Source organism: Aulonocara sp. 'chitande type north' Nkhata Bay, linkage group LG18 (assembly GCF_057382095.1).
Source record: "Aulonocara sp. 'chitande type north' Nkhata Bay isolate Kocher_YH1m ecotype deep benthic linkage group LG18, A_spYH_male_GT1.1, whole genome shotgun sequence".
Lineage (NCBI taxonomy): Eukaryota > Metazoa > Chordata > Actinopteri > Cichliformes > Cichlidae > Aulonocara > Aulonocara sp. 'chitande type north' Nkhata Bay.
In genome coordinates this window covers 18,379,723-18,407,296 of record NC_141361.1, presented here as the reverse complement: position 1 = coordinate 18,407,296, position 27,574 = coordinate 18,379,723, and the positions used below count along the sequence as shown (strand labels likewise).

The following is a 27,574-nucleotide window of genomic DNA, read 5'->3' as shown; positions in this document are numbered from 1 at the left end:
CTTTTATGTCCTGTGTACATAAGTACATAATCAGATAGTCTACAGACCCAGAGAGCACTATTTAAACATCATCAAATCTGAAACTAAATCTGCATTTGTATGTAATATAAGTATCTATATGTGCCTTTGTAGCTCAGAGCGTTATCACTAAACCATCAACTTCAAGGACTGATGTTCTTTATCTAATAAACTCCCCATAGAAAAAAATTCTGATTTGCAAAAGTACACTAGCACCATGTCGGTAATTCATTAAAAAGTCCATCAAAACACGAGTTTGAATTTCTTTTGGCTTTTTATAGTCTGGATTGCTCAGTTCACTCAGAGATCACTCAGCTCCAATGATTTGTCTCACAATTTTTTATTGTTAAAAAAATGACCTGTGTCTCACATCTCACCATGTATCCTGGCAGTTTGCCATATAACTGGCATTGATATTGGGTATGACGGAAAAATAAACACACACTGGGGGCGATCGTGGCTCAAGAGTTGGCAGTTCGTCTTGTAATCAGAAGGTTGCTGGTTTGAGCCCCGGCTCCGACAGTCTCGGTCGTTGTGTCCTTGGGCAAGACACTTCACCCGTTGCCTACTGGTGGTGGTCAGAGGGCCCAGTGGCGCTAATGTCCGGCAGCCTTGCCTCTGTCAGTGCGCCCCAGGGTGGCTGTGGCTACAGTGTAGCTTGCCATCACCAGTGTGTGAATGGGTGGATGACTGGATGTGTAAAGCGCTTTGGGGTCCTTAGGGACTAATAAAGCACTATACAAATACAGGCCATTTACACAATATTTACTTGGAAGGAAAATGTGTTTTTCGGTGACATAAAGTATTGTGCAAAAGTCTCAAGCCACCTGTCAATTCTTTACATTTTGCTAGAAACAAGAGAACAGTGTAGAGCGATTTACTGAAACGTGCAAACATGGAAATACAGTATAGGAGGCAAAAACAGAGTTTATACAATTCTAATGATCTTAAAACCATGACTGAGATAGATTGCTGTAAACATCTGTAAACATCTCACTTGGTACATATTGATTTGAGCCACAAATTTTAAATTTGGTTACCCACTGATTTTCAACCCAGTTCTTGTGTTTCTTGTGTCATACCTCAGCCTTTTCTCCCCATTCATCTGGTGTAAATGCATATTTTTTAGGCGTGCCACAGTGTTTGTCCTCCATTTATTTAGTTTGCTCATATTTTTTTAAGGACAGACGCCACATCATACTGAGATGTAAGTTTTCAGCTAACTGCTCTTTGGAAATCCCCTTGTTGGTGCAAAAAGCTATTTTATGCCTGTCTAACTGCTTTATCTTTGGTCTTTTTCACAGACCCAGCTAAAATGTGAAAAACAAGAATTTGTTTTTGTTGCAAGTAAAAAAAAGCACATGTGCCTAAAGATACAACTAAAAATAGTTTCTTTCCTAGGGTGTCTGTTATGTGTAGACACAACACTTGCTCGTCCCTTGTGTTAGGTGCATTTCTTTTGCTTGAATTATTCATTCTGTAGAGTCAGGTGACTTAAAAAACAAGAAAAACATTCCTCTGGAAGTGGTCGGCTACAATGACTGAACTGAAAATGAGTGAAAAACAGCCCATGGCAAAAGAAACACATAATAAGACTTTCAGAAAGCCTGGAGAGCTACAGCTCAGGACAAATCTTTTCATGCACAATATGAAGAGTGGCTCAAGAATATTGCACAGTACTGCACTGGAGAACGACACACTTAGAAATTAAAGCCTTTTGCTGTTTTAAAACATATGATATAGTGACCGCTCGGGACTAGTTATCAGTAACTAACTTCATAAACATATTTGTCAGAGGATAACAGCTGTAATGAATATGATGAAGACTCTGCTAGACTAAAAAAATCATTCAAAGTTTGAAAAAAAGGAGGGTTTTTTCATACATGGAGTTCTTTTGTAATGCTGAAATGTAGTTTGCATGAAGATGAAGAAAAGACATTTGACGATTGAAGAGTAACGCAATTTCTATTCTCCGTATGTCCTGTACATGTGGCAGAATCGACAAATAAAGTTGACTTTGACTTTGACTTTGACTCAATACTGTCTCTAACTATACACACACACACACACACTCTCTGTCTTTGGCAAGACGCTATAATTCTGACGGAGAGAAAGTAACGTTTCAATCCAAAATGCTTATTATGTTTGAATGAATCACTTCATTAACATTAAAAGAATTGAATCACCAACTCACGCGTACTTTTGCTTTACCGTCATCAGATTAATGGTAGCAGTTTGGCTTACTCGTGACAGCAAACGTTTTCATTTGTATTTCATTGTTCCTTATGACGTTTTGCTGATGATGTTTTCAGCTTGTCACAGGCTCATTGGCCTTACCTGTTCTGTGATTGTAGTCATTATGTTTGTGTTGGACTGGAATAAACGTGTGCCACACACCATTTGACAGTCCCTGTACATGAATTCATTATTCTGTTAATGTGCACAAACCCACTGGCTTCTTCATACCAACCAAAACCCAACAACCTCGAAACAGTTCATATTCAAATTTAAACCTTAGCCTGAAATGAATATTTAGAGACTTGTCACCATATAGAGCAATACAAAAATCCACAATTTCATGTTAATATCTTCTTAGCAGGCGAAGCTATATCACAAAGGCATTCAATTTCATCGAAACAGTGTTTAGTAACTTGTCAAAGACTATTTCCTAAGAAAGTTTAAAGAAAACTTAATGACAGTTTTCTTTGCTCACAGAAAACTGACATTAAGCTCTATGTTTATCATTTTTGAAAAGCAGAGAAATGTATTTCAGATGAGGTGATAAGTTTTCAGTGTGTCCACCTCTACTAAAATGATCCTTCAGGCTCAGAGCCATGAGCAGAGTTTATAATTGCGGCCACCGTAGATGATAAATCAATCAGAGAACATGAGACACGTCAGTTGCTGTAAGGTTTATCCCAGTGAGGAAGACGAATTGCAGATGTCTAGTATTTTCTGGATGACATCTACCTTTATGTTTCCGTCTAGAGCTCGGCAAAGCTTCCCAACTGTACACCCAATACAGCCCTCCTTCATTTTCCAGCGCTCCAGCATCTGGTGCACCATTTCTGGCAGGCCATCACGATAGCAATCATGCTCTATGGTCTCTATATCCACATTGGTCAGACCCAAACGCCGCGCACAGCGCTTCCACTTGGTCCCAATGTTTTCTCTCAGCACGTCCAGGTGCTCCTCCATCACAGCATGGTCCTCTAACGGAAACACAAGATAAATATATTACAGAGGTGCCAGCAGCAACAGAATATGCTGCATCCAGCGAAAGAAAGTAAAGTTTTATGAGGAAGGAAATGCAATATGTTTGTTAGAACTCAAGGAAACACAAAATGCGTTTTGGTGAATACAGTACTGTGCAAAAGTCTTGAGCCACCACTCTTTTATTTGTATCTTGCTTCCAAGGAGCCAGGAGTCATTTTTAAAAAGTGGTCTTGATCAATAGTTCTCCAGGCTTTCTGACAGTCTTTCAAAGTTTTTCTTTGGACACTGGCTGCTTTTTTCACAGATTTTCATTGCATTCCTTGTACCTGACCGTTGTCAGAGGAATCTTTTTTCTTTAAATGAACCAGTGCTGTGTCTCCACAAAGCTTATTTCAAATTGTATTTCTAGGTTCTTTGTTACTAGCAGTCTGTTCCAAAAACACATCATTTGTTCACATTTTCTCCAGTCGAATTGATGAAAAATGCCAACAAACAGTATTTTTGCACAAAAAGATGTTTCCTAAAGACCTATTCTCTAAAACGTTGGCATATCTTGGCATTAAGGTTAGTTTAATTTAAGATATATTAGAGATAGAGATATATTAGAGCCATTCTCAATGAAGGAAAACCAGGAGACGAGGCTGAGGTATTCCAAATTACACAAGAACTTACTGGAAACCAGTGACAACACTCATATGGAGTGATGAATTCAAATGTTAAAGTTTTAATTCAGATTTTGATCTGCCATTCAATACCATCTGGAAAGCAACAGCTTAATTTGCAACAGCCTGAATTTTCAGCATGACAATGCATTACTGCAGTATAGGCCTACCTGGATAGAAAAACACTGTCATGGATTGAGGCAGTGTGGGATCATCTTGAGAACAGAAGAAAAGGCAGCAAACATCCAAAGAAGAGCTTTGAATGTACTTCGAGAACCCTGGAGAACTACTCCTCAAGACTACTGAAAGAGCTCAGTCAGAAGAATAAAGATGGTAATACCAAATACTGACCTTGTACAAACTCTATTATTGCCTTATATACTGGATTTCCTTTGATGTTTGCACGTTTCAATAAATTTCTGCACCTATTTACCATTTTTTTCTAGCAAACCATGAAGAAATGAAGAGTGGTTGAAGACTTTTGCACAACACTGTAACACTATATGCAAAAATATTTCATTGCTCACAGAAAAACTTAGAAGGGCAAATTAAAGCTTATGGGTTTCTAATGGTCATATGTGACTAGGGATGGGTATCGTTTAGGTTTTATCCGATACCGGTGCCAAATCGGTACTTTTGAAACGGTGCCGGTGCTCAAACCGGTGCTTAAAGAATGGAGAACACAAAATTGGTCCAAAAACCTCTCATGTTCAGCTGTTTTTTGTAAAAAGATAACAATGTTAGCCTTTTCTGCAGCTATGGGGCATATATGGTATCACTCTTGGCTGGAAGCAGTGCTTAAACAATGGAAAAAACACAAACTTTGTCCTAAACCTCTCATGTTTAACTGTTTTCCACTTTTTCTTTGGTCATTTTAGCCTTTTTGGCCAGGGTGAAGGGAGTATCTGCCATCAAACAAGAAGACAGCCGCATGTAGCTATGATGATGTTTGCTAGTTCACCTTACCTGCATTAATGTAATAACGTGGTTAGCCTACTCAACGTAAATTAGCTACTCACGCAGAGAAGAACTGCTGCTGCTGCCACCATCATCCGTCATCCGTCATCCGTCATCATTTCTGCTACACTGGCAGGGCTAGGGGCCAGGACTCTCCTCTTCGTGTTTTTGGGGGATGTTGCATAACAGGCAACCCACCCGCAGTAGATGTGCTCGGTGTGAGGTCTCGCAGCAAGCTATCAAATACGGCGCATTTCTGGGCTTTTAAAAAAAACGCTATGCGTCGCCAGGTGTTTCATCGGATTTGAGGTGTTACCTCCTTTGACAGTATCACAGTATCAGCTTAAAGCACTTGTTGCAGGCTGCTGAGTTTGCATATTTTGCTGTGAAGTACAGCCAGACTTTTGACCGCTTCGCCTTGGACATTTTTAATCTGTAGCTCTGCTCTAACAGAACGTACGTACCTGGCCCCGCCTACTATCCTCGGAAACGTAAAATGATTGGCTAGAATCTAAAGTGTATCACAGCTCAGGAAAAAAAAGCACCGAAATAAAGCACCGAAATGTGCGCTGCTTTTCGGTCTGGTTACTACCGTTTATGTCAGATGGCACCGGACACCGGTACCCATCCCTATATGTGACCAAACTATCTCCGGGGTTTGGAAAGATGAGCCAATAAAAATAAAAATCACAACAACGTGTTCAACTACAGCTCTAGTAAATTAAAAGTGCATTTGTGATCTTCAGGCATGAAAAGTTCATAAACAGACAGAAATGTTATGTTTTACCATATTTCTGAATGCCTTCTTTGATGGGAGAGTTAGTTGAGCTGTTAGCAGATACAGATGACAAGCTAAGAGAGGGGTCATAACCTCTGATGCTCATTGTGTTGTTGCTTCCAATCTGAATCCCGCTGGCATTCTGAATGTAAAGGGGTCCTGGTCAGAAAACAAAAACAAACACACGTAAACACAACTGATCCAAAAACAAGGAGATAACACAAAAAGCTGGAGACACCCCTCAGGGATTAGATTCAGAATTTCTTCAAACACTTATGTTTTAATAGTACCCTGATCGTGCATCTGGCAACTCTTTGAAGTGGTCAAAAGATGTCCAGAGGTGAGGTCAGGGGCAGACGTATCAGACACTGGGTAAGTTGGCCAGGACTGCTGCCGGTCGAAGTGGGAGTGGGGATGTTGCTGGTTAAACGCTGACAGAGAGGGTGTGCTCGAAGATATAGGTAAGGGGAATGGAGTAGGTGTGGAAGAGGTCTCAAAGGCACCTGCAGAGGGACGATACCAAGGCTCTTCCTGGTTTGCGGGCCGCAACGGCTCAGCTTTTGTCCAGGAGAGTACAGAAGATTTTTCTTGTTCTGGTTGCCGTGCAGAGTGATCCGAAATGCTGACGTTGCTTCGCAGGAAAGGATTTGCGGTATGGAAGGAGTTGCCAGCATCGGAGTGGTTCTCACAGTTATAACTGCCGTGTTTGTGGTACTGAAGCTCCCGATCCAGCTTCTCCTGCAACTCTGAAGGGCTGTTACTTGCCTTAGCATCTGTCTGAAGATGCCCTGGACATTGTTCATATTGGTTGCCGTGCAGATCCTCGATACTGGCTTCAACTGGCACGGACACACTTCTGTCTGAACTTATCAACGGAGCGGGGCAATCTACAAGTTGAGGAGAGACAGTAAAACAATAAAGCTGCTCAAAGGTTTTCAGGATTTCTAAACAGCATTAAATGTAGCACAGAATGCAAAGGAGGGGATCAGAAAATATACAATGCGTTTTTTTTCTGACGACCGGGTTTACGGAGCACACTCACCTCCTGAAAAACTTTCAGGGCTCACTGATAAAGACTTCATCTTCTCAACAAGATCATCTGGGCCTTCGTATGAATTCTGCAATAATAAATAAATAAATTTTAAAAAAATAAAATTTTAATAACACTGTCATTAGGAAGATATGTTACACTATATATATAATGTTTGTTTTTATTAAAATACTGCTTAATGTCTGTGATTATTTTAAAAAAAAGATCACATATAGAAAATATTTATTCAACCTTCAGGTGAAGTAAATCTTCCTCTACAAGCGGTTCAAGGTTTTCCATGTAGAAAGGATGGAAGATGTTGTAGGCCTCTGCGAGACATTAAATAAGAGGAAAGAAAACTGACTCAACAAAACTCAACAAACAAAAGTGTTGCATTCACTTTATACACTCACTGGCCATTTTATTAGATACATCTGTTCGACTGTTCGTGAACACCAACAAGCAACTCGATGCATTTAGATGTGTAGACATGGTCAAAATGACCTGAAGTTCAAACTGAGGATGATTTAAGTGACTTTAAATCTAGTGTGTTTGTTGGTGCCAAAGTGGCTGGTCTGTTTATTCCAGAAACTGCTGATCTACGGGAATTTTCATACACGACCAACTCTAAGATTTACATATGAACATGATCTAAACAAAGAGAAAATATTGTTATTGTATTGTATACTATTGATACTAGACCTCAGAGGACAATGGACAGACTGCTTTGAGCTGACAGGAAGGCAACAATTACTCAACAGCAAGATTAATTCACATAACCACTCATTACAGAAGAGCATCTTATCTGAATGCGCAACAAGTCGAGTCTTGTGGCAGATGTGTTAGAGCAGCATAAGACCACAGACTGAGTTCACTGCACTCAAACTGCCAGATCTCAGTCAGACAGAGCATTTGTTGGATGTGGTGGAACAGGAGATTTGCATCTTGGATGTGCTGCTGACAAATCTGCAGCAACTGTGTGATCCTATCGTGTTGATATGGACCAAAATTTCTGGGAAATGTACCTAATGAGTGTACGTGGTTTCATCAATGAGTGCTATTTTGCTTATAATTCACAAATACAAAAAGGAAACCTTTAAAAGTCGGCCGTTCCTCAGGATTGCGATCCCAGCATCTTTTCATGAGCTGAATTATTTCAGAAGGTGTGTCTTCTGGAATAAGATCCTCTGCCGGTCGGTCACCGTTACGAACACACTGGCTGATTTGGTCTTCACTTCTGGCATCTGGGCATAAAAAGATGCTTTCTTTAAATGCTGTATGCAGTGGATATGCTACATCTGGTAATCTTTGGCAAACTTTGGCATGTCATGATATCACAGCTCACTTGCATATGGCTCTTCCCCTGTGAGAATGACCCACACCACGATGGCAAAACTGTACACGTCAGACTTCTCAGTGGAGGGATTATGAATACTCTCCAGGTGCTCCGGGGCCATGTAGCTCAGTGTGCCAGCTCCTCTCACACCAGTCGATCGCCCCATACGGCTCTTCCTGCGAGATTCCTCCTTGGTGAGTTTACTCCACGTCTGGCAGGTGGCCAGACCAAGATCTGCAATCTGCAAGAAATCCTTCACCATGACTGTGAATGCCAGCAGACAGAATCCTACATGTGTCATGACCCAGAGAGTGTAATGTACCTTGATGTGAAAATCCTTGTCCACTAAGATGTTTTCTGGCTTGATGTCCTTGTGTATGATACTCTTTTCTGTGAGGTACATCATTCCCTCCAAAATCTCTAGAATGATTCTTCCCTTGATAGATATCGGCACACTGACCTGAAGAACACAGAGATTATAGTGTAATAATGCTCCAGTTCATGATAAACTGACAAAAGTGGAACTCTTTAAGGCGACACGCTATCGATGAAAACCACAAAAGCTGTGTTTGTTACAGGTATTTATTGATTTAAGCCTACTAACGGTCTCCAGCATGTCCAGAAGGTTGCCTCTGGGGATGAGTTCCATGACAAGAGAGCAATCTCGATCCTCCATAATCACACCCAGCAACTTGACCACTCGCTCATGGTTCAGGCTCGCCATGATCTTTCCCTCCTCCAGTAGCGATTTTTTACTCTCCCTGGAAAGTTTGTTAAATGTAATAAGAGAAAGCTTTTGCATAGGAAAACTGACAATGCGAGCATATTCTTACCGACTTCAATAACCCAATTCTGACATCTAAGCATGTGTGGGTGTGCAGTAACAGATAAGTAAGAAATATAGTCTTTAATTCTGTGTTTCTGTTACCATTTATAATCATACAGACAAGCCAGAGCAGTGATTCTGTTTCTAGTGCTACAGAAATACATTTATCATCTTATACTGATAGGGATTAAGATAAAGACAACATTTTTTTAAATTATGTTAAACATTTTTTTGGTATTTGGTGGAGCTGATTGAAAGTACTGAGGCAAGACTTTGGATTGGCACGTGCCTCACAGCGCATCTGAGATACAAACAATAAGCTGACAAGTAAAAATATAAGCAACAATTTTTATAATCACTGTTAATATTTTGTATTTATAAATACATAAATACAATTATAAATTCATTTTGTATTTATTTACATGCAGACTGTTATGGGGACAACGCACTACATTTGAAATTTTGTCTCAAAAAATAAAAAGTGAACAGATATTCTTCACAATTTAAAAAAAAAACTAAATAGTCAATAATTAATAGAATAAATAATTCATGGGAAAGAACCGTTTTGTTTTTGTACAGTCCAGGCATGTCTCACAAGAAATCTTATGGCCTTGGATCTAGTAGCTAATTTAGTCTGTGTTCTTAGTGCTAGACTGAGTATTATCCCTAACTTTAAAACTTTACCCTTTATAGGAACGAGTTTTCTTTAAATTCGTGTATATCCGGATATAAAAACTGATTTTGGACTTCTTCGGCATTGAGCTGAATCAACCTGTCTCCATTTCCTTGTTCAAAAGGGAAGTGGTAGTGTCCAAGGTAGTGTCCCTTTTCACAGCACACTACCTTGGTATAGACAACCGTAATAACGAGTACATTAATTTACATACGTGTGTATTCATCTGTGTTATTATACTTTCTGCACGCTCTAAAAGTGTCTCGCTTGGTTGCGTGGAAAACTTCGCAGGACACATGATTCAAGTTATCGTTGGACGAAGGGGAATACCCTTGGGTAGCACATGCAGTAACATATTACAACAACTACAACAACTTACTCGTTGCGCAGACGTCCAGTGTACATAGTCTTTAACACCACCTGGCCCAGCGTCACATGATAACATAAGTAAACTTCTCCAAAACCTCCGTAATCCAGGGGTTCTTTTATAATGAGATCCGTCGACCTCATGTGAAGTGAGGACTCCGGCGCGGTGGCCATCCCTGGGAAGAATTCACAGTGTCACATCGGAAAAAACAAAAAACCTACAGCTCAAACAAAGCCGTGACAAAGCGCACAGGACACAGTTTAATTAGTGAATCGGCTAATCAACATCCGTAACAATCACAACACTGTGACAGAGGTCAGCTAACAACACAGGCTATCCCAAAGTGTCGGCATCTTTAACTGACTTACTTCCATAACTAAATGAATTACTCGGGAAACAAAACTGTAGGGGGAACACATCCATTCACTTCCAGTATCAAACAAAACAGTTACCGAAAATGTGCTGGAAAGGTCCAAGTAAAGCAGTTTATTTCTATTTCCGGGATTTCCTCGACGACCTACTTCAAAAGTGAAAAGCGCAAGATAAAAAGAAAAAAAACTACAAGCAGGCTTATAAATCGATGACAGAAACAATCCAGGGGTGCTAGTAGATTCAACTATGTACTGTCGGAGATGCCTTTAACACAAAGCAGAAATACGGGATAAGATTATTAATCTTTGTGTGCGTTTGTCTTGTCTTATCTGTTGTGTTCACATTGTTTTTTCTCTTTCTCTTTCTTTTTTTTTTTTGGGGGGGGGGGGGGGCAACACTGCAATTTTTGCCGATCGCTGTAAATCGTTGAGTGTCACGTTGGTGCCACCTAGTGGTGAAACTCTTTGAAGGAGAGGCCTGTTCATATTTCATGATGGTGACACTGATGAATCGCTCTAGCTGGATCTAAACGGCAGTTGTCATAGGAGGGAAAAACAACGTTCTCATCGAATTAAAAAATTAAGGTGTAAGCTAAGCTAAGTTAAGATGAGGACTTTGACGTTTTATTTTATTTTTTTTAATAATAACAAAAAACCCCAAAAGACAAGTTAATATGATGGAGTAATTAAAATGAAGCACTGACCGAAAAAAAAAAACAAGTTCATTGATAAATTGAATATTTATGCGAAACTAGAGCGGGAAACCACCTGAATTGTAGCCACTGACAATGTGGGCGATGTACTACAAGTAGGCCTACATTTTGGGCAGCCTATCTGTGAACGCCCACACTATAAATTCCTCCTTTTGCACACCAAAGCCACATCAAAGCAGTATCATATTTACCTGGCTCATATTGTCTCCATTTTATTGCCTTGCAAGTTTTTTTCTTCAACTTTTTTCTGTTAATTACATTTATTGGTGGTAATTGACACTTGAGGAGAAATGGAGTGCTCTTACCAACAATTAAAAGACAAAAACAAACTGGTGAGTGAAATGACTGAATTCAAGCTTAAATTCCACCTACTTATGACTGCTTGGAGATTCACATAGATGACCTTGTTTAGTGGCACAGTATCGGGCAGCGTTCTCATTCAGTTTTGGCAGTTTACAAATGAGTTTAGGTCCAATAGTGTGTTGACTCTCTCTATAAACTCAACTTACTTTATGGCAAAACTACAAGAAGTGATAAAAATATCTGATGTTGTCTCCTGCCCAGTTTTCTTGTGAATCCAAGTAACATTTTAGATTGATTGATTACTATTAGAGTACATTCACCAGTGTGCAGAGCTCTTAAAAGCAATAAAACTAGGGGAAAAGTATACATACCCTCATGCATAAACCGGATGGGTGGACTGATAACCAGCTCGCATTACTCTGTGTAGTAAGTGCATCACATCTCTGTCGCAGATGCTTTCCTCCCATTCAAGCTGTAGAGTAGAGGCTGGCAGTCACAAGCTGCCCCACATAGCAAAACAACACATTACCAGGAAGTTAAGTGAACTGGTGTCTGCGGTGTAAATGTGCTGTCAATGTTGGGCAGTGGGTAGCAGCACTTCCTGTTGATGTCTTTATCACAGTAATTATCAGTAGAGATCTGACATATGCCATCATTTCTCTGTAATAGCAGCACTGTAGAGTCCCGAGCCTGTCGTTGGTTTCTCAGTGCCTCCTTCAGCAGTCACACTCTATTTCTGTTCAGACTGGTTAACTGCCAGAATGCATCTAGTTGATTGTGTCTGCAGCATAGATTAAAGTTTTTTTCTAACCAAACGTGCCTTCATATGTTGTTTGAAAAATCATTTGGATAAGCGCGATTTCTGGAAGAGCCTTTTCAAAGGTGTCACAATAAAAGTTGTGTTGTTGGTGGAGAGGGCATCCACGCTGGCTGGTCTGTAGGGGAAATCAGTAATATTTACTGATTTTTTTAATAAATAAATCAGTAAATATTTTATAATTCACTTTGTTGCAAACAGTGGTTTTCGCTGTGTTTTCAATTTATTTTAGTTACTTCAACCTGTTAGATAAAAGGAATAAAGTCAAGGTTCTCTTGGTTGAGGGTGATAAGTCACATTCTATACTCAGCTTGCAGATTCTGTTTCCTGTTTGTCCTGCTTAAAAGCCTTTCCACAGGTGCCATCATTCTGCTGGTGGTGGTGATGGCATCCAAACTGGGTCGTCTGTATGGAACAGAACAAACAACCTGTGGATACTTTGTGTTTTGCTTTGTTAGAAACCGCGATCTTCAGTGTTATTGCACTGTGTTGTTATAATGACATCAAAGGAAATAAAGACAAGTATTTTGTGAGGTTTTGGTTGAAGGTGAGAAGATCCATTCCTGTCTGTCCTGGCTCTATCTATCTATCTATCTATCTATCTATCTATCTATCTATCTATCTATCTATCTATCTATCTATCTATCTATCTATCTATCTATCTATCTATCTATCTATCTATCTATCTATCTATCTTTACATGCAAAATGATCAATATTGATTAAATTACTGAGCTTTTCGTTGATTTCGATAATTATATTTTTATGTGGGGCTGTTTAACTCCTCCACACACATCTACTACAGGTCTGCAACGCCCTTTGCGTTAGGGAACTACAGCTCCCAGCATCCACCTCGGGAACCTCGGGCAGCAGTGCTCGGCTCGCTCGGACGCAGACCTACTGCGTTTGCTCCCCTTCAGCGGGTTTGGGAAGGCATCGAGACGCCGGATACGCGTTTTCCAGCGCCGAGGCTGCAGCGTGTGACATTTGTTCCAACTCTTCTCCTGTGAGGCGGGTCTTTCAGCATGGGTAATGGCATCAACAAGGTACGATTTTCCTCTCTTCCGTGCTCCTCAGGTTGGAATTATTGTGTGAGCGGTGCTCAGTGTTTTAAAGATAGGTGCTGGTCATTTTTGGACGTTTCATAGAATAAAAAGTTTGGTTCCTCGTTAACTTTGCAATATTAGAAAATGTAGCATCGCTGTTAGAATACTTAATCACAGCACAGTTCAGTGATCAAACTAGAATTATTTTTGGCATAGTTATTGTTTTTGTTGTTGTTTTAGTTATTATCATTTAGTGCCTGAATATTTATCTATTCAGACCATCAAATGACACAATTTGTAATTATAACTTCATATTTTAGGGTTTCATTTATCTTTGTAGCTGACTGGTCTTTAATCAGTTTGCACCACCTCAGTATCAATCATTGGTTTTTGATATAGCAATCGGTATTCTTTTTCCTTATAGGTCCTTCCTGATTTATACCTGGGAAATTTCAAAGGTGTGTCTCATTTTCTCTTTATTATTATTATTTTTAAATTGACTTCTTATATGTGTGCAGATATAATAACGCTGTTCGACTGTGCTGTTATGCGTTTCTGTCAGATGCAAGGGACAGAGAACACTTAGCCAGAAACAACATTACACACATCCTGTCGATTCATGACAGTGCAGCTCCTATCCTCCAGGTGAGAAGCTCCCTTTGCCTTATAATGTCTCAGCACCCAGGTGTATCATAGAGGTACACATATTGAATTTCTAATAAATTTTTAAATAGAGTCATCCAGCAAACAAGCTGAGCAGATTGATTGGCTGAGAGCAGTCAGACACCCTCCACAGTTGACCCGGTCTGTCAGGTTGTTCAGGAACCACTGTGTATCAGTAGCTCTTTTCCTTGAGCAAACAGCTCTCATTTCCGTGCGAGTAAAACATACACAGGGGACTTTATTTTACTCATGTGATTCTTTCGAGTATCATGTAAAATGCCAGTCAACAGCAGTTGGTTTGTCAGTGTGCTGAGTTGTGTGCCTGCGTGGGTTTCAGAGTAGGCGGTTGTTCTTGTCTCAACCAGCTCGGACTATGCGGTCTCTCTTCATTATTCTTTTTTTTCTGGATTATTGATTTTGACGCTTTAACATGTAAAGACACCCCCCACCCTGCCAATGGTACCTCCTGAACAGCAGGGATAGAGAGCACAAACTATTTACAAAGAGAGAAATGCAACAGAGAGCCCGAGGTTGGTCTTGTCATGGTTTCTGAACTTCCAAGATCCCATCAAGCATCAGCGGGATAAGTTGGAACAGCTGAGGTTGCCGCAGGACATCAAAGAGTTCCCAGGTCCATGACCTGACAGCTCAGAGCTAATTTAATGGGACAACAGAACAATTAGGCTGGCGTTTTTAGTATAGTGGCTAATCAGCTTTAGTTACACAGCCTGCCCTCACCATAAGCAACACACATCGTGAATCACTGATTGTGTTGGTGTGTTGGTGACATTTATTATATTCTTCATTCTGTTAGCTGATCTGTGTTAAATATTTAGGAGAACGTGACATTTGACTAGTATACTCTGTCCACCAGGAGATGACCTATCTCTGCATTTCAGCAGCTGACCTTCCCACACAAAACCTGTAAGTACCAAATTGTGCAGCACAGCAGCGCGGCACAGAACAATGAAAAGCTGAGGCAGAGTGAGAGAGTACTACATCCATTTGAGGCTTCTTTGTGTGGGTGTCTAAGGTTCATTTTCTCCAAGATAAAGTGTAAATGATATGCTTTCCCAAGCTAAACATTTATTTTCTGACAAGAGCACAGTAACACAAATGGACTGAGCTCTTGGCTCTTATTTTGGTAGGTATGTGTGACGTTCAAATACACGCAGTTATTTCTATGTGAAACTAGAGAAGATGGCCAAGGGTGGTGCTTGTGTTACAATAGTCTTTAATTATATTCACACTAAAAGCAATGACCAATGTCTTGCAGCTAAGTCCTTGAATTATAGCACGATTATTGGCAAATGGTATGCTGGCTAGCTAGCAGAGGTATACAAACACACCTAGACATGTTCAGTGCTGTGAAAAAGTGTTTGCCCTCTTCCTGATTTCTTATTTTTATAAATGATAGTTTCATTTATTAAGGGAAAAAGTTATCCAAACCCACCTCGCCCTATTGAAAAAATAACTGCCCCTAAAACTAATCACTGGTGTTGCCACCCTTTAGCATCACTGTGGAGAAATGTTGGCCCACTCATCTTTGCAGAATTGTTTTAATTCATCCACATTGGCGGGTTTTCCAGCATGAAAGGCCTGTTTAAGGTCATACCAAAGCATCTCAGTCTGATTTCACTAGGCCACTCCAAACCCTTCATTTTGACCCCTTCAGAGGTGGACTTGCTGGTGTGTGCATAACTCAAACGTGCTTAAACTTCAAGAACTGACACCCAAAAAGTCATTCTCCTTCATGACTTTTTGGTGGAGAGCAGAATTCATGTTTCTGTCAATTATGACTTGTCGTTCAGGTCCTGAAGCAGCAAAGCAGTCCCAGACCATCACACTACCACCATCATGTTTGACTGTTGCTATGATATTCTTTTTATGAGATGCTTTTGTTAGTTTTACACCAGATGTAACAAATTTAACATGTCTGGCAGTAATCCAGGCTGGATGTGGAGTGAAATTCAAAAAATCTGAAACACACAAGTATGACAAAAACACACAAAGGAACTCAGGAAGGGAGGAAATCTTTTCACAGAGCTGTACATGTGATATGCTACAAATATGCACACATGTGCACCTGCCATCTTTAGCACCCCCATATGTCTCATACCTCTAAGGTTTTGAGAACATGACATTTGCTGTTCGAGACCTGTTGCATGAAATATGACACCAGCTACTTGAGATGAACACACCCTGATCCTCATGGGGAGAGGATGAGCAATAGTTTCACATGCCAGTTACAAAAACATTCCCATGCCTTTCACAAAAACATGGCAAAGATAAAATAACAGCATATAGTCTGCGATTTTGTGTTGGCATAGCAGTTTTTAGGTAGTCAGGAGCCATTTTTACATTCCTTTTTTTGTACCCCACAGATCTCAGTACTTCAAACAAAGTATTGTTTTCATGCACGAGTCCCGCCTAAAAGGAGAAGGCTGCCTAGTTCACTGGTGAGACCTAGATTACTTGTATCTTTACCTGCAAGCTAGAATTTAGGTTCACTCAAGCTTGAGAGGTGAAATTTGAATAACGGACCTACATAGATTCACTCTGTCTGTCTCAAACAGTTGCAGACATGGTGAAATTTAAATGTAGTTAATTTAAAGCTGGAAAAAAAAACCCCAGATCACAACAAACAAGTGCACAAATGAACTCATGTGTGACTGCTTTGCAGAAGAGATTAAGTGATAAAAACCTATTCTTGAACTTCCTAAAACAGAGTACAGTAACAAGTCTGACTGCATTGTGTTCGTGTACTAGGGTAGCTGACCAAGTGTTCACAGGGTAAAGTTATATTTGGCTAGACAGAGGGTCTTCTCAGAAATACAAGTGGCTATTTTTAAGAGCTGCTTTTACAATGCCTTCTCTAATTATGAATGCTTAGTCCCTTGTTCATTGCAAAGGCCAAAACTTATTCATTTATTTTATGTATCTCACCTTTACCTTTGCTTGCAGTATAATTGTGCAATAAATTGTGTGCACAGAATACAGAATTATAAATATTCCTGGTAACAAATCTTTTTTTCCAGTTGCTGGACTGGACTTCCTGAACTTATCTTCCTTTTTAAACAAGATGCGCCGTGTTAAATGCAGTGATTACTGTCAGAATTGGACTTTCATTCCACCTTATTACCACCACTACTTCTTTGCATGATAGTTTTATTTGCTTGTGTTATTAATAAACATCTGCACACTCTGAATATTCATCTACATTTTTCTAAATGAGGACAAATTGCTCAAACCAGGACATTGCGCTTGCTTGTACAAATGTAACACGAGTCATTTGCTATCTACAGTAAATGTGTCATGGGTGAATACTGACAATGATTTATTCATAATTGCTAAATCTTGTAGTGTTTGTTTTCCATCCCGCTCTTCATACAGTTTGGCTGGTGTGTCCCGTAGTGTCACGCTGGTTGTAGCTTACATAATGACGGTGACAGGATTGGGCTGGCAGGAAGCCCTGGCTGCGGTGAAGGTGGTCCGGCCGTGCGCTGGCCCAAACCTGGGCTTCCAGCGGCAGCTCCAGGAATTTGAAAAAACTGAAGCTGAACAGGTTGGTGGTAACAAAGCGAGCATATTGAAAATGAAGCATGAAAAGACAGGAAGTATACCCTTGCAATTCAAACTGACATCATTGTTGTTTTATATGTAGTAAAATTGCCTACGTTGCTTTTAACAGACTTAACCTTTTCTTCCTATAGTTCAGAGAGTGGCTACGGACGGAATACAAGGAGAATCCTTTTAATGATGAAGCTGATATACGTGACTTGCTTGATCAGGCATCCAAAGTCAAGGCTGAAGCAATAGAAGAACTTGCAAACACCCCACCTGGAGGTATCTGATGAGCTGTTTTGATGAGGTCTTTGGAAGATTATGGAAAGACAAGTTACAGACCCATCTGGAAGTCTGTGTTTGTATCGCAAATGGAAGGATTCTTTAAATATCATGGACATAAAATACTGCAAAAGACTATTCATTATTGTGTACAGTCCACAGTCATTTTTAGTGTTGATTACTTGATGTTCCTGGTACTGTTTCTTAACTTATAAATGTTCTGAACTGTGTGCTGTTATGATTTCATATTGTCCAATAAAAGTAATGAATTCAAGTGTTTTGTGAGGTTTCTGGTCAGTGGGCTGTCATGTTGAAGGTGATAAGACACACTCTGTGCTCAGTTTACAACTCTGTTTCCTGGTTGTCTTCCTGTTTGTCTGTGTTCCGGGGGGAGGTCATGCATGGTGGCATCAAAAACATCAAGATAGAGTTCTTTTAATCGGTCTTTTTTGCAGGTGTCGCAGAGACTAAAAGAAACTAAAATACATCACTTTTGTTTTACCATTATGAGATTTTGTATGCAGCAGTCTCCTATACACACTTCAGATAGCTGGGGAGGAGCATGGGCAGCCACTTGATGGCGGTATTACTAACAAAGCCCTCCTATAATGAGAAGCTTTTTGAATTCAACCATGGCTTTTCTTTTGACGATAATTAATTAAACCCTGTCATCATCTACCTCTGCTAACAAATAGCACATGAAAGACTTTAAAGGCGTTTCCATCAGCAGTTTTATTTGTGGAAAATAGGTTGGACGTGCGGACTTTTGCAAGAATAAATTGGTGGGGAAATATTTTTGTGAGCGTAGCTTACAGGTAATTGTTCCATTCCGTCCCGGTGTCTGCTCAGGGTGTCTCTAAAGGGATTCCCCACCGCAGCGCTGTGTGGGCGCCGAGTTTCACAGAAATGAGCGCCCGAGCGCTTAACATCTCCTCTTGAACTTCTCAGAGCCCGATAGGCTCCTCCCTTTAACAAATTAAGATGTGATAACGTTGAAGAATTGGAACCCGAAAGCTTCAAAACAGATTTCAACGGTGGACCTGACATATTCAAAGGTAAGCCAGATCAGCGCATTTTATAAAGAAAATTCACACAACCTCTCTGTCTGGCTCTCTATATATTCTTTCATTATATAAAAAAAATACATGTAAATATTTAATATTCTTATGAGACCCCACAAGTTTCAGTCAGGTGAAAATGTCAGCATTTAACTACACGGGCAAAAACATGAACTAGTTTGTGTAATTTTGGCATTAAATTAGAGTTATAGCTCCTAAACAATACAGCATTAAAAAAAACCCCGCTACACACCTCTGTAAACCTGGGATTAAACTCTTGCGGATGAATCATAACACTTTCTTTCTTTTTAATTTATGCACGCGTCTCATATAAGTCACACTTCTCTGACAGAAAAAGGAAATTGTGCCAAACGTGATTGTTATATTTACTCACTTGAGCCAGATCACGTCCTTTACTAACGGCGTGACTGCATGAGGAAATTCTCTGCGAGCTTGAGCTCACTAACAGGGCAAATCTTTCATTAATTAAAAAAACGATGACTTTTCGGTTTAAAATTGCAACCAAACATGTTGTAAGTGGTCGAATCGGCAAATTAATAATATCAGATTTGGGGCGAGGACTAAAACTTAGAATCAAAAATAATAAATAAGCTAGAACGTTTACTGCGCCCACAGGTCTTATATGTGTTGAGTTTGATCTCATTTTATCTCAGTTTGCACAGATGAACCTGGATGAAGACAGTGGCCTGTCAGTCAGTTGCGGCAATGGCAAACTGAGACAGTGGCTCATCGATCAGATTGACAGCGGGAGATATCCTGGCCTGGTTTGGGAGAACGATGAAAAAAGCATCTTTAGGATTCCGTGGAAGCATGCAGGAAAACAAGACTATAACAGAGACGAGGATGCTGCACTCTTTAAGGTCAGACCATCCCGTCTTTCTCCTCACAGTGCACCTAAAACATCTGACAATTGCATTTTGAACGCTTTGCATGAATTATTGCAGCAAAAAGTATGAAAAATGTAAGCTACTAAACATGTGCTATTTCATTCCAAATTCCTGACTTGCTTTGGCATGACTAAAGAGGAAGTTTAAAGAAAAATCTCTTCACTGATTAATGCAGGCATGGGCGATGTTCAAGGGAAAATATAAGGAAGGTGTAGATAAACCAGATCCCCCTACATGGAAAACCAGACTACGCTGTGCCCTTAATAAAAGCAATGACTTTGATGAAATAGTTGAAAGAAGCCAGCTGGACATCTCTGAGCCGTACAAAGTGTACAGAATCATTCCAGAGGGAGCCAAAAAAGGTAAGTATTACATATAGTTAGATATTGTTCATGCAAAATACTCTAAAGCTGTGTAGAATTACATGAAGCACCACTTTTAACAACCTGTGTAGGACATGTCACATGTAGCTTGGAGTAAAATGGTTGTATTTGGATTCCTGTGCAAGTAGTACAGGCTACAAGCATGCCATAGCCATAGCATTGATTCACCTGCACATACAGAATACTGACACATTTCACACAGCAACTTATATTGTTTATAGTCTATGGCATTTTTTTTTACATACATATGCACCACTGCAGTTGTGATGAGGCAGGAAGCACAAAGGAAGCCAAAGCATGTACCAAAAAGGCCGTAGTGCTTTTTTTAGAGGGCTTCGGTTACTAAGTGCAGGGTGCACATAACACAACCAGACGACCTCCAGCCTTGCATAACTAAGTCTCTGCCATCATACAACGCTTTTTGTCACACCAGAGCAATTCTTGCTATCTGTACTAACACTTTATTCTCCAAATAAACAAGATTCAGATGAACTCAATCATCTGTTGCACTAGCTTTGAAAATAACCCTGTCACTCAAATTAAAATAGCACAGCTTCACAAGTGTGCAAAACGTATTCACAGTTCAGCCCTGCCAAAATAAATTTGATTAGTGTGGTTTGTGACATATTGCACCTCACATATTTTTACAACTCTGTGCAATAAAGCATTGTTGTTCTGAATCTTTCTTTTCACACTATTTCTCCTTTATTTTTAAATTGATTATTTGGGAAATCATTTTTGGGTTGTTTTTTTTTTTTTTTTTTACAGGAATGAAGATGACCAGTGTGGAGGAGACCTCACCACATGCAAATAACCTTAGCTATATTCCTCCATATACATCCCTGCACAATCAGGTCAGCAGATTTTGTGGCTGAGCCTAGCACATACATGGGAACGAAATGTTTCGGTTTAATGACATACTTTCTGAGTGACCACTCGTTTGATCTTTCAGGTACCTGGTTTTATGGTTTCTCAGGAGAGAAGGGACTGGAGAGATTACCACGCACCTCCAGAACAACAGCCTCTTCCACATCACCACGGGCCACTTCCAGAGCTGCAGTATAGTCAGTGCCACTATCCATCATCAATCAGTCGGGCCTGGCCAGGGTCACACTCAGAAAACGGTACAATATTCACCTATACATGTTACGCTTTACAGATATGACATTCAGAATGGGCTAGCATTTTTCAAAAGTTTCAGTGATTTCTGTTCCAGACTGAATGATGTAAAAGATTAAGTATAAAGGGAACTTCCAATCATGTCTTTTTATTTTGTAATGTAATGCTTTTATCCAGTCGTAGTTGTAGGAGTTTATTTACTTTCAGTCAGAACGTTATATTTTAAGTATGTCAATATCCTGTTAATCAAAAGCAAATCTTAAATAACATATAAACAACTATTTAGCTGCAGTATCTTCCTTACAAATCATGATATATATTTGATGTTACCACCTGTAGGCAAACCTGGCTTTAAGAGTGATTATCCACAGTTCCACACTCATGCTATGGTGCGCTAGATGAGATACATTCTTCATACTTCCTTTGTTAAAAATAAGAGTTTAAAATTATTCTTCCTGCCCTTTTAAATTTTTGCATGCTCCCCTTCTAATCATTGCACGCATTTATTTTATTTCATTAATTTCATGCAGGTATTCAGCTCTCCTTCCACACCTACTTTTCAGAGTCTCAACCGCCCATGTATGCAGTGGACCATAACAATGCCATAACAGGTAAAGAACTGTTTCAGGCCCATTTAAACAGATACTCTTACTAACTCCTATGCTTGTTTCTAAATATTCACTAATCTACACTACATCTATTTGTGTGGCTAGGTAAGAAACTACAAACACATTACGCATTTAGTATTTCCATTTTTTAAATCTCAGAACATGAAACATGTCTATTTAAAATAGACAAAAACTCAGGGTTGAGAATATTTGGGGAAAGGTTAGAAGGAAATAAGCAATACTCTATATGCAAAGACTGCGAAAATAAAAGTTTTATTTAAGTTTAGCAATTTTCGAGACCTACATTTTATCATACAGTAAGGCTCAAATTTTTATGTTCCTGATGTATGCTTTTCTCTTTCCATCAGATCTTAGCCTGCACGTGTCCCTATTCTACAGAGAGACTTTGGTAAAGGAAGTTACCACCACCAGCCAGCAAGGATGCCGGATCACTTCTTCCTCCTCTCCCTCCTCTTCCTCTCCTTCTTCTCCATGCCCAGAGGACAAGTTTCACAGTGGGGCAGAAGTCATTCTTTTCCCATTCCCATACCCTGAATCTCAGAGACAGGGTGCTGAGATGCTTCCTAACATACTAGACAAGGGAGTGCTTCTGTGGATGGCAGCCGATGGGCTGTATGCTAAGCGCCTGTGCCAAGGCAGAGTATATTGGGAAGGACCTCTGGCTCCATATATGGATAAACCCAACAAGTTGGAGAAGGAGCAGTCATGCAAATTGTTTGACACCCATCAATTCCTTATTGGTAAGTGATATCTGCTGTGCTACAGTGTTTCCACCTACAGCACACAAAAACGCCCAAGAAAAGTGATGCAGTCCAATGCAATATTTCTGCTTTTGTGAAACTGTAAATGTTAACTTTCTGTTCTGTTTGTGGACCACAATGGTGAAAGTGCTTTTCAGGGCTTTTATTTTAGTTAGGTCAGAAAATCTTTTCACTGATTAATGTCTTTTTTTTTTTTAAAATAGGAAAAAAAGTCTTTAGAATTTGCACAGAATATGTTAACCTTGAGTTTCATGATGAAAAAACATTTTCTATACTTATACACTGGTTGCCCACTGACAAATCCATTTAACAAACATATGCCCAGATCTGGACTGTACAGCTGCTTTTAAATGCCAAATAGGTAAGGTTAAAGTAAAAGTGTTACCATGTAAAATCCTGGCTTTCTCCATAGTTTAGTAGTTTGATCTATAATGAAGCAATATTACGGATCCAAAATCTGAATCGTCAAAGAAACAAGTAACTAAACCTGCCTTATACTGTAGAATTTCCCCATAACTGTTGGCAATTTAGACGTAACGTATAGCACACACTGACTGCCTTTAAAATATAAGAGCTATAAATATATACCGAAGTATATTAGTAAAATGTGTTATTTTTGCGAATTAGTTATTTTTCTTATTTAAAACTCATAATTTGAGGTGTTTTTATTCCATTATGCTGAATTGTATTGCAAGCTTTTACAATATTTCTTGAAGGACAAAATGATTTCATGAGTTTCCATTCAATTTGCTATTCAGATCATACAGATTACACACACACTTGTTTTCAATAGACATTTGTGTCTATTTAAGCCAATATATCTTCTGCTCCATCTTTTCTTTTGTCCTAGCGTAGAGGATACTCGTATGGAAAAAAAACAATCGGTCATTAAATTCCTTGACAGGTTTGAATAATTAACATTGTAATGGTAAACAGCTTCAGTTACTTAAAGCATGTCGATGGCTTTTGATCATATTGATAATGGTTTTGATAATGGAGATGACAATGAAGAAGGTGGAGATAGCTGCAGGTGGTGTGTCTGGGTAAGTCCCTCTTAAGTCTTGAGGTAGCATTAAGAAGCCACTCACATTCTCAGCAGGGGGCCGAAGCATGTGGAGTCCCCACCCACCTCCTGTGGTCCACCACACTGCAAGATAATGCTTGGTGTGCCATTTTACGTTAAATTTTGCGTCATTCTCATCAGTAGTTTCCAGAAAAGTCATCATGATTAAGGAAAATGTCACGTTAGCAAGAAGGGGATTTTAATGTCTTTTTTAGTAACCTGAAATCTAAACATGTCATGGCTGAGTACATATTGGGTTTTGTGTTTATTACACCTCATTTTTTTTGGTTAAACTTTCTTACCTTGTTCTTTTTTCTAACAGAACTTCAAGATTTTGCCCATAATGGCCGTCATGTACCAAGACACCAGGTGGTGCTATGTTTTGGAGACGAATATCCTGACCCACAACGCCCTAGGAAGATGATCACAGCACAGGTACATAAAACTCGCTTAAAACTGTAAAACTTTACCCAATAAAACAAAAAACAAAGCAAAAAGAACAATAACTGTAGGCGATGAAAACAGATTTTAAATGATCAATCAAAGTAGTCTGTATTAATATTAGAAAATGCATATTTTCAGAAAACAAGAGATCTGAATACCATCCTTTAATTGGAATCAGTGTAGTTAAACAAGAGCCTCTGCTGTTTATGATACTGGAGCTAAACTTAAAGCTATATTTCACTTGCTTTCTTAGATTTTATTTGTAACTGAAAACGGTCTGTTTCTTGGAAGTTGCATATATACCATTAGATGTATAACTAAGGTCAGCAGCTTTCATTCGTCATTCGTAAAATAACAGAAAATGGATTTTACTGTTGATTGATTAGCATGTTTTTATGTGAGAGATGTACATTCATAACGGCTACTGGAGAGAGGGATGGATGGTGGCTGAAAAGGCGATATTCTATTTAAAAATTAATAATTAAAAAAAGAATTTCCTAAGTCATTAATTTTGTTTTATAACAAATGGGCCTAATTTCCCATTATTTGTTTAAAAAAAAAGAAAAAACGTAATTTTCTTTCAAGCTAGCGAACTAGTTAGCTAACAAGACTGATATATTATTTCGCCATTTTTGATATTAATTAGAGGTTATAGTCATGATTTTTGGGAGGGAAAAATCAGAAATAAAAGCCATAAAGTCTCCTTTTTCCACTGGTTGTTTTAGTTGTTTGGTCTTTGCTTGTATAGGTACGTTAACATACATGTTTCATACATCGTCATGTTCTCCTTTTAGGTGGAGCCTTTGTTTGCCAGGAAACTCGTGTACTATTACCAGCAGAACAATGGTCACTACCTACGGAGCTATGAACACATCCAGGAACAAAACACCTCTCCTACAATTGACTATCCCTCTTCCCAGAGACCTCTGCAGCATATTCAGGAGTGACATGCATACAAAACACACACACACACACACACACACACACACACACACACACACACATACATACATACATACATACATACATACATACATACATACATACAAATGTACAGGACTGTGAATGTAATGCTTCAACTTTTTATCATCGCTTGTGACTGCAGTCCTGTGTACAGTAAGCGGTAGAAACTGTCACGTTAGCTAGGGGTAGAGATGGGGAAGACCCTGTTTTCACTTGCACACCTATGCATCGTAGTCTTTGTGTCTGTGACTGTGGAGTTTTTTTTTCAACAAATATTATTGTGACAGTGTGAAGGATGCGGTTTGTGGGTAGGGGGATGAGGAGAGCGGAGGGCAACTGAGACAGGAAGTACTAGCACAGGTGCACAGGAAGAATGGCCCCTAAGACAAACACTGATATGTTAAAGCGATAAAACAACATGAATGAATAGTTATTTAGTTAGTTATTTACAGGTAACAGCTGAAAATGTGATTCTTGGTCTTATGCAGTTAAGTGGCACTGAAGACAATAGCCAGCTCTACTTCTTAGCACAATGTATTTCTACACTCGACTACAATACATGATATGGTAAATAACAGTTGCTAGATAGGGAAGTGAATCATAAGATAGTGTAGTCCAATGTATTTCCCAAATTCTTAGTTTTATTGATAGAGCTGGAAGAAAGTGAGAGAAAATTATAATACAGATGCACAAAAAGCCTTGAACACTGGTTCTCAATCTCAATCTGGTTCTCACGCAGCCCTCCTGCAAGATGTTGCAAGATAATCTAAGGGGTCAAAAGCTCATTACTGATATTAGAGTTTCTACAGAAATTTTTTAAAAAAGTTTCAAAACAGCCTTTTTGTAACCATGGACGCTGTCTTCTTTGTCAAGCATTCAAAACATAATTTTGACCCATTTCCCCTATTGAAACGTAGAGAGATACAGCATTCTGCATTACAGGGCTTACAAACCATGCTGTTGTCCATGAGCTGTTCTACTGCTGGTCATGATTAGCACTGAACTAAGTGAACTGACGGAAGCTGACTGGAAAATCACACTCATCCCGTAAGTTGTAGGGAAACTATACCTGTTCCTCTTGACCTGAAACTAGTGGCCTAATAAGTAGGAAGGAAAACTACCTTTGTGGTCCAAGTGCCGGTTTACACAGGGAGGAGTTCTCTGTTTCCCATGCCTGAGGGTAGATTCTGACACACAAGGTAGCCAACGAACGATATTCATGACACGAGATGGCACTTTGTGAATCGCTAGGCAGTATAAGATGAATAATGCCAAAATGAGTCGAGTGGAATTCCTCACGCTGCTGAAGCCCTAGAGGTTAATGCTGAAGGACGAGGGATAAAGGTTTTGTTATGTTTTTCTTCTGTGATCCAGAGTTTCAATCTCTGCATTTAGTTCCTTCACACTTAAACCACATTACTTTCACAATGGCTTCAAATGTCTGACCAAAATGTTTTTGTTTTTTTTCATGAATCTTAAATAATTTTCCCTCTTAAAGATCGCTCTCCTGAAACTGCCCGATTGTCCACTGCATGAAATTGTGTTTCACATTACTTCACAGTCAGAAATGTCACATAATCAGAATCAGACAGCTTAATGTACAACGTGCCGTTGTGTGTGTGACAAAGCACATGTGTCCATGTGTGTAGGTGTGTACGTGTGTGTCACACAGTTGCAGAATTACTGTTATCTGGAAGTGACATTTATGGACTCAGGACAAAACATGTGACTCCCCCACCTACAGCATCAGTGACTCAAACACAAACACACACCCTTTTCGCGTCACAGGTTACAGTTACAGTAAAAGCAAACTACAGCTAAAACCACACGATTTTCTTTAATTGTTATTGTAAACGTTTTTTATTAAAAAAAAAAAAAGGATAAGAATCAGATATTAACATGGAGATTATTTTAATATAAAACTGCCATGAGAACAAATTTATTTTGGAATAAACTTTTTAACTACTCATGTGTACTGTGCTTGGTTTATGTTTGAGCTCCCCACATTTGCAGAAAAAGGGTGGATGAATAAAAGTCACATTTGGTTAGAAAAACAAAAAAGAAAAGAAAAGAAAAACACATTCACACATTTGCCATGGTGTTTCCCCCTTTGCAGGAAGCCACATAATTTGTAGTCAGGCTTCAGTTTTTCCGCCTTTATGAGCCGTTACTCCAAGTGACATTGTCTAAACTCGCAGCTTGAAGCTCTGGAGCTGACAGTTTAGTCAGCTAATGCACACGACATTGTTTAAAAGACTTTATAGAGGAAAATGAAACCACATGCAACACATCAGCTGCAACACTTTCTCCAAAAGAGAGTGATTCTGTTTGTTCCGTCTTGACTCAGTGACTTGATGAATCTGACTGTGGTAATAATGCAATATGAGCACGATATACACAAACTAATACTTGATATTTTTAACCTCAAAAATGACATTGCAAAATACATCACAGCAATCATTGTAACACTGTTGTGAATTTATCCATGATACATGTGTGTATCTGACATCCTTTGATTCTGTTATTCAGAGTGACAGAAATTTGGCTGTGTCACAACGGCTGGGGTTTATTTATTAATTTATGTGAAAAAAGACATGATTTAGTCAAGGCAAATAAATAGGTCTG

At 39.3% G+C, this 27,574-nt stretch overlaps 3 protein-coding genes across 6 annotated transcripts; 2 read left to right on the top strand and 1 right to left on the bottom strand.

Moving 5' to 3' along the window:
- Positions 1–881: 881 nt before the first annotated feature.
- ripk1l (receptor (TNFRSF)-interacting serine-threonine kinase 1, like) lies at positions 882–10,538 on the bottom strand. 3 transcript variants are annotated; one of them, XM_086272439.1, is made up of 11 exons: positions 10,232–10,538; positions 9,876–10,038; positions 8,602–8,758; positions 8,320–8,457; positions 8,007–8,238; positions 7,756–7,905; positions 6,914–6,990; positions 6,674–6,749; positions 5,922–6,518; positions 5,725–5,790; positions 882–3,230 (listed from the first exon to the last, which is right to left on the bottom strand). In XM_086272439.1, exons 1-11 carry the CDS (start codon positions 10,284–10,286, stop codon positions 2,932–2,934), a joined length of 2,010 nt encoding a protein of 669 aa, XP_086128565.1. In that variant the 5' UTR covers positions 10,287–10,538; the 3' UTR covers positions 882–2,931. The 3 variants fall into 3 exon arrangements, with proteins under 3 accessions (XP_086128565.1, XP_086128563.1, XP_086128564.1); XM_086272437.1 differs by having other exon boundaries at positions 5,641–5,790; positions 10,232–10,537; XM_086272438.1 differs by having other exon boundaries at positions 5,641–5,790; positions 10,316–10,536.
- A 2,401-nt stretch (positions 10,539–12,939) lies between these two features.
- On the top strand, positions 12,940–17,889 carry dusp22b (dual specificity phosphatase 22b). 2 transcript variants are annotated; one of them, XM_086272910.1, is made up of 7 exons: positions 12,940–13,112; positions 13,537–13,570; positions 13,675–13,757; positions 14,650–14,699; positions 16,160–16,234; positions 17,169–17,340; positions 17,489–17,889. In XM_086272910.1, the coding sequence occupies exons 1-7, from the start codon at positions 13,092–13,094 to the stop codon at positions 17,627–17,629; spliced, it is 576 nt and encodes a 191-aa protein (XP_086129036.1). In that variant the 5' UTR covers positions 12,940–13,091; the 3' UTR covers positions 17,630–17,889. The 2 variants fall into 2 exon arrangements, with proteins under 2 accessions (XP_086129036.1, XP_086129037.1); XM_086272911.1 differs by lacking the exon at positions 16,160–16,234.
- A 687-nt stretch (positions 17,890–18,576) lies between these two features.
- Positions 18,577–27,112, top strand: irf4a (interferon regulatory factor 4a). Its single transcript, XM_086272421.1, has 9 exons — positions 18,577–18,676; positions 19,354–19,560; positions 19,763–19,949; positions 20,739–20,824; positions 20,923–21,094; positions 21,620–21,700; positions 22,066–22,458; positions 23,865–23,977; positions 24,781–27,112. The coding sequence occupies exons 2-9, from the start codon at positions 19,363–19,365 to the stop codon at positions 24,931–24,933; spliced, it is 1,383 nt and encodes a 460-aa protein (XP_086128547.1). The 5' UTR covers positions 18,577–18,676; positions 19,354–19,362; the 3' UTR covers positions 24,934–27,112.
- The last annotated feature ends 462 nt before the right edge of the window (positions 27,113–27,574 follow it).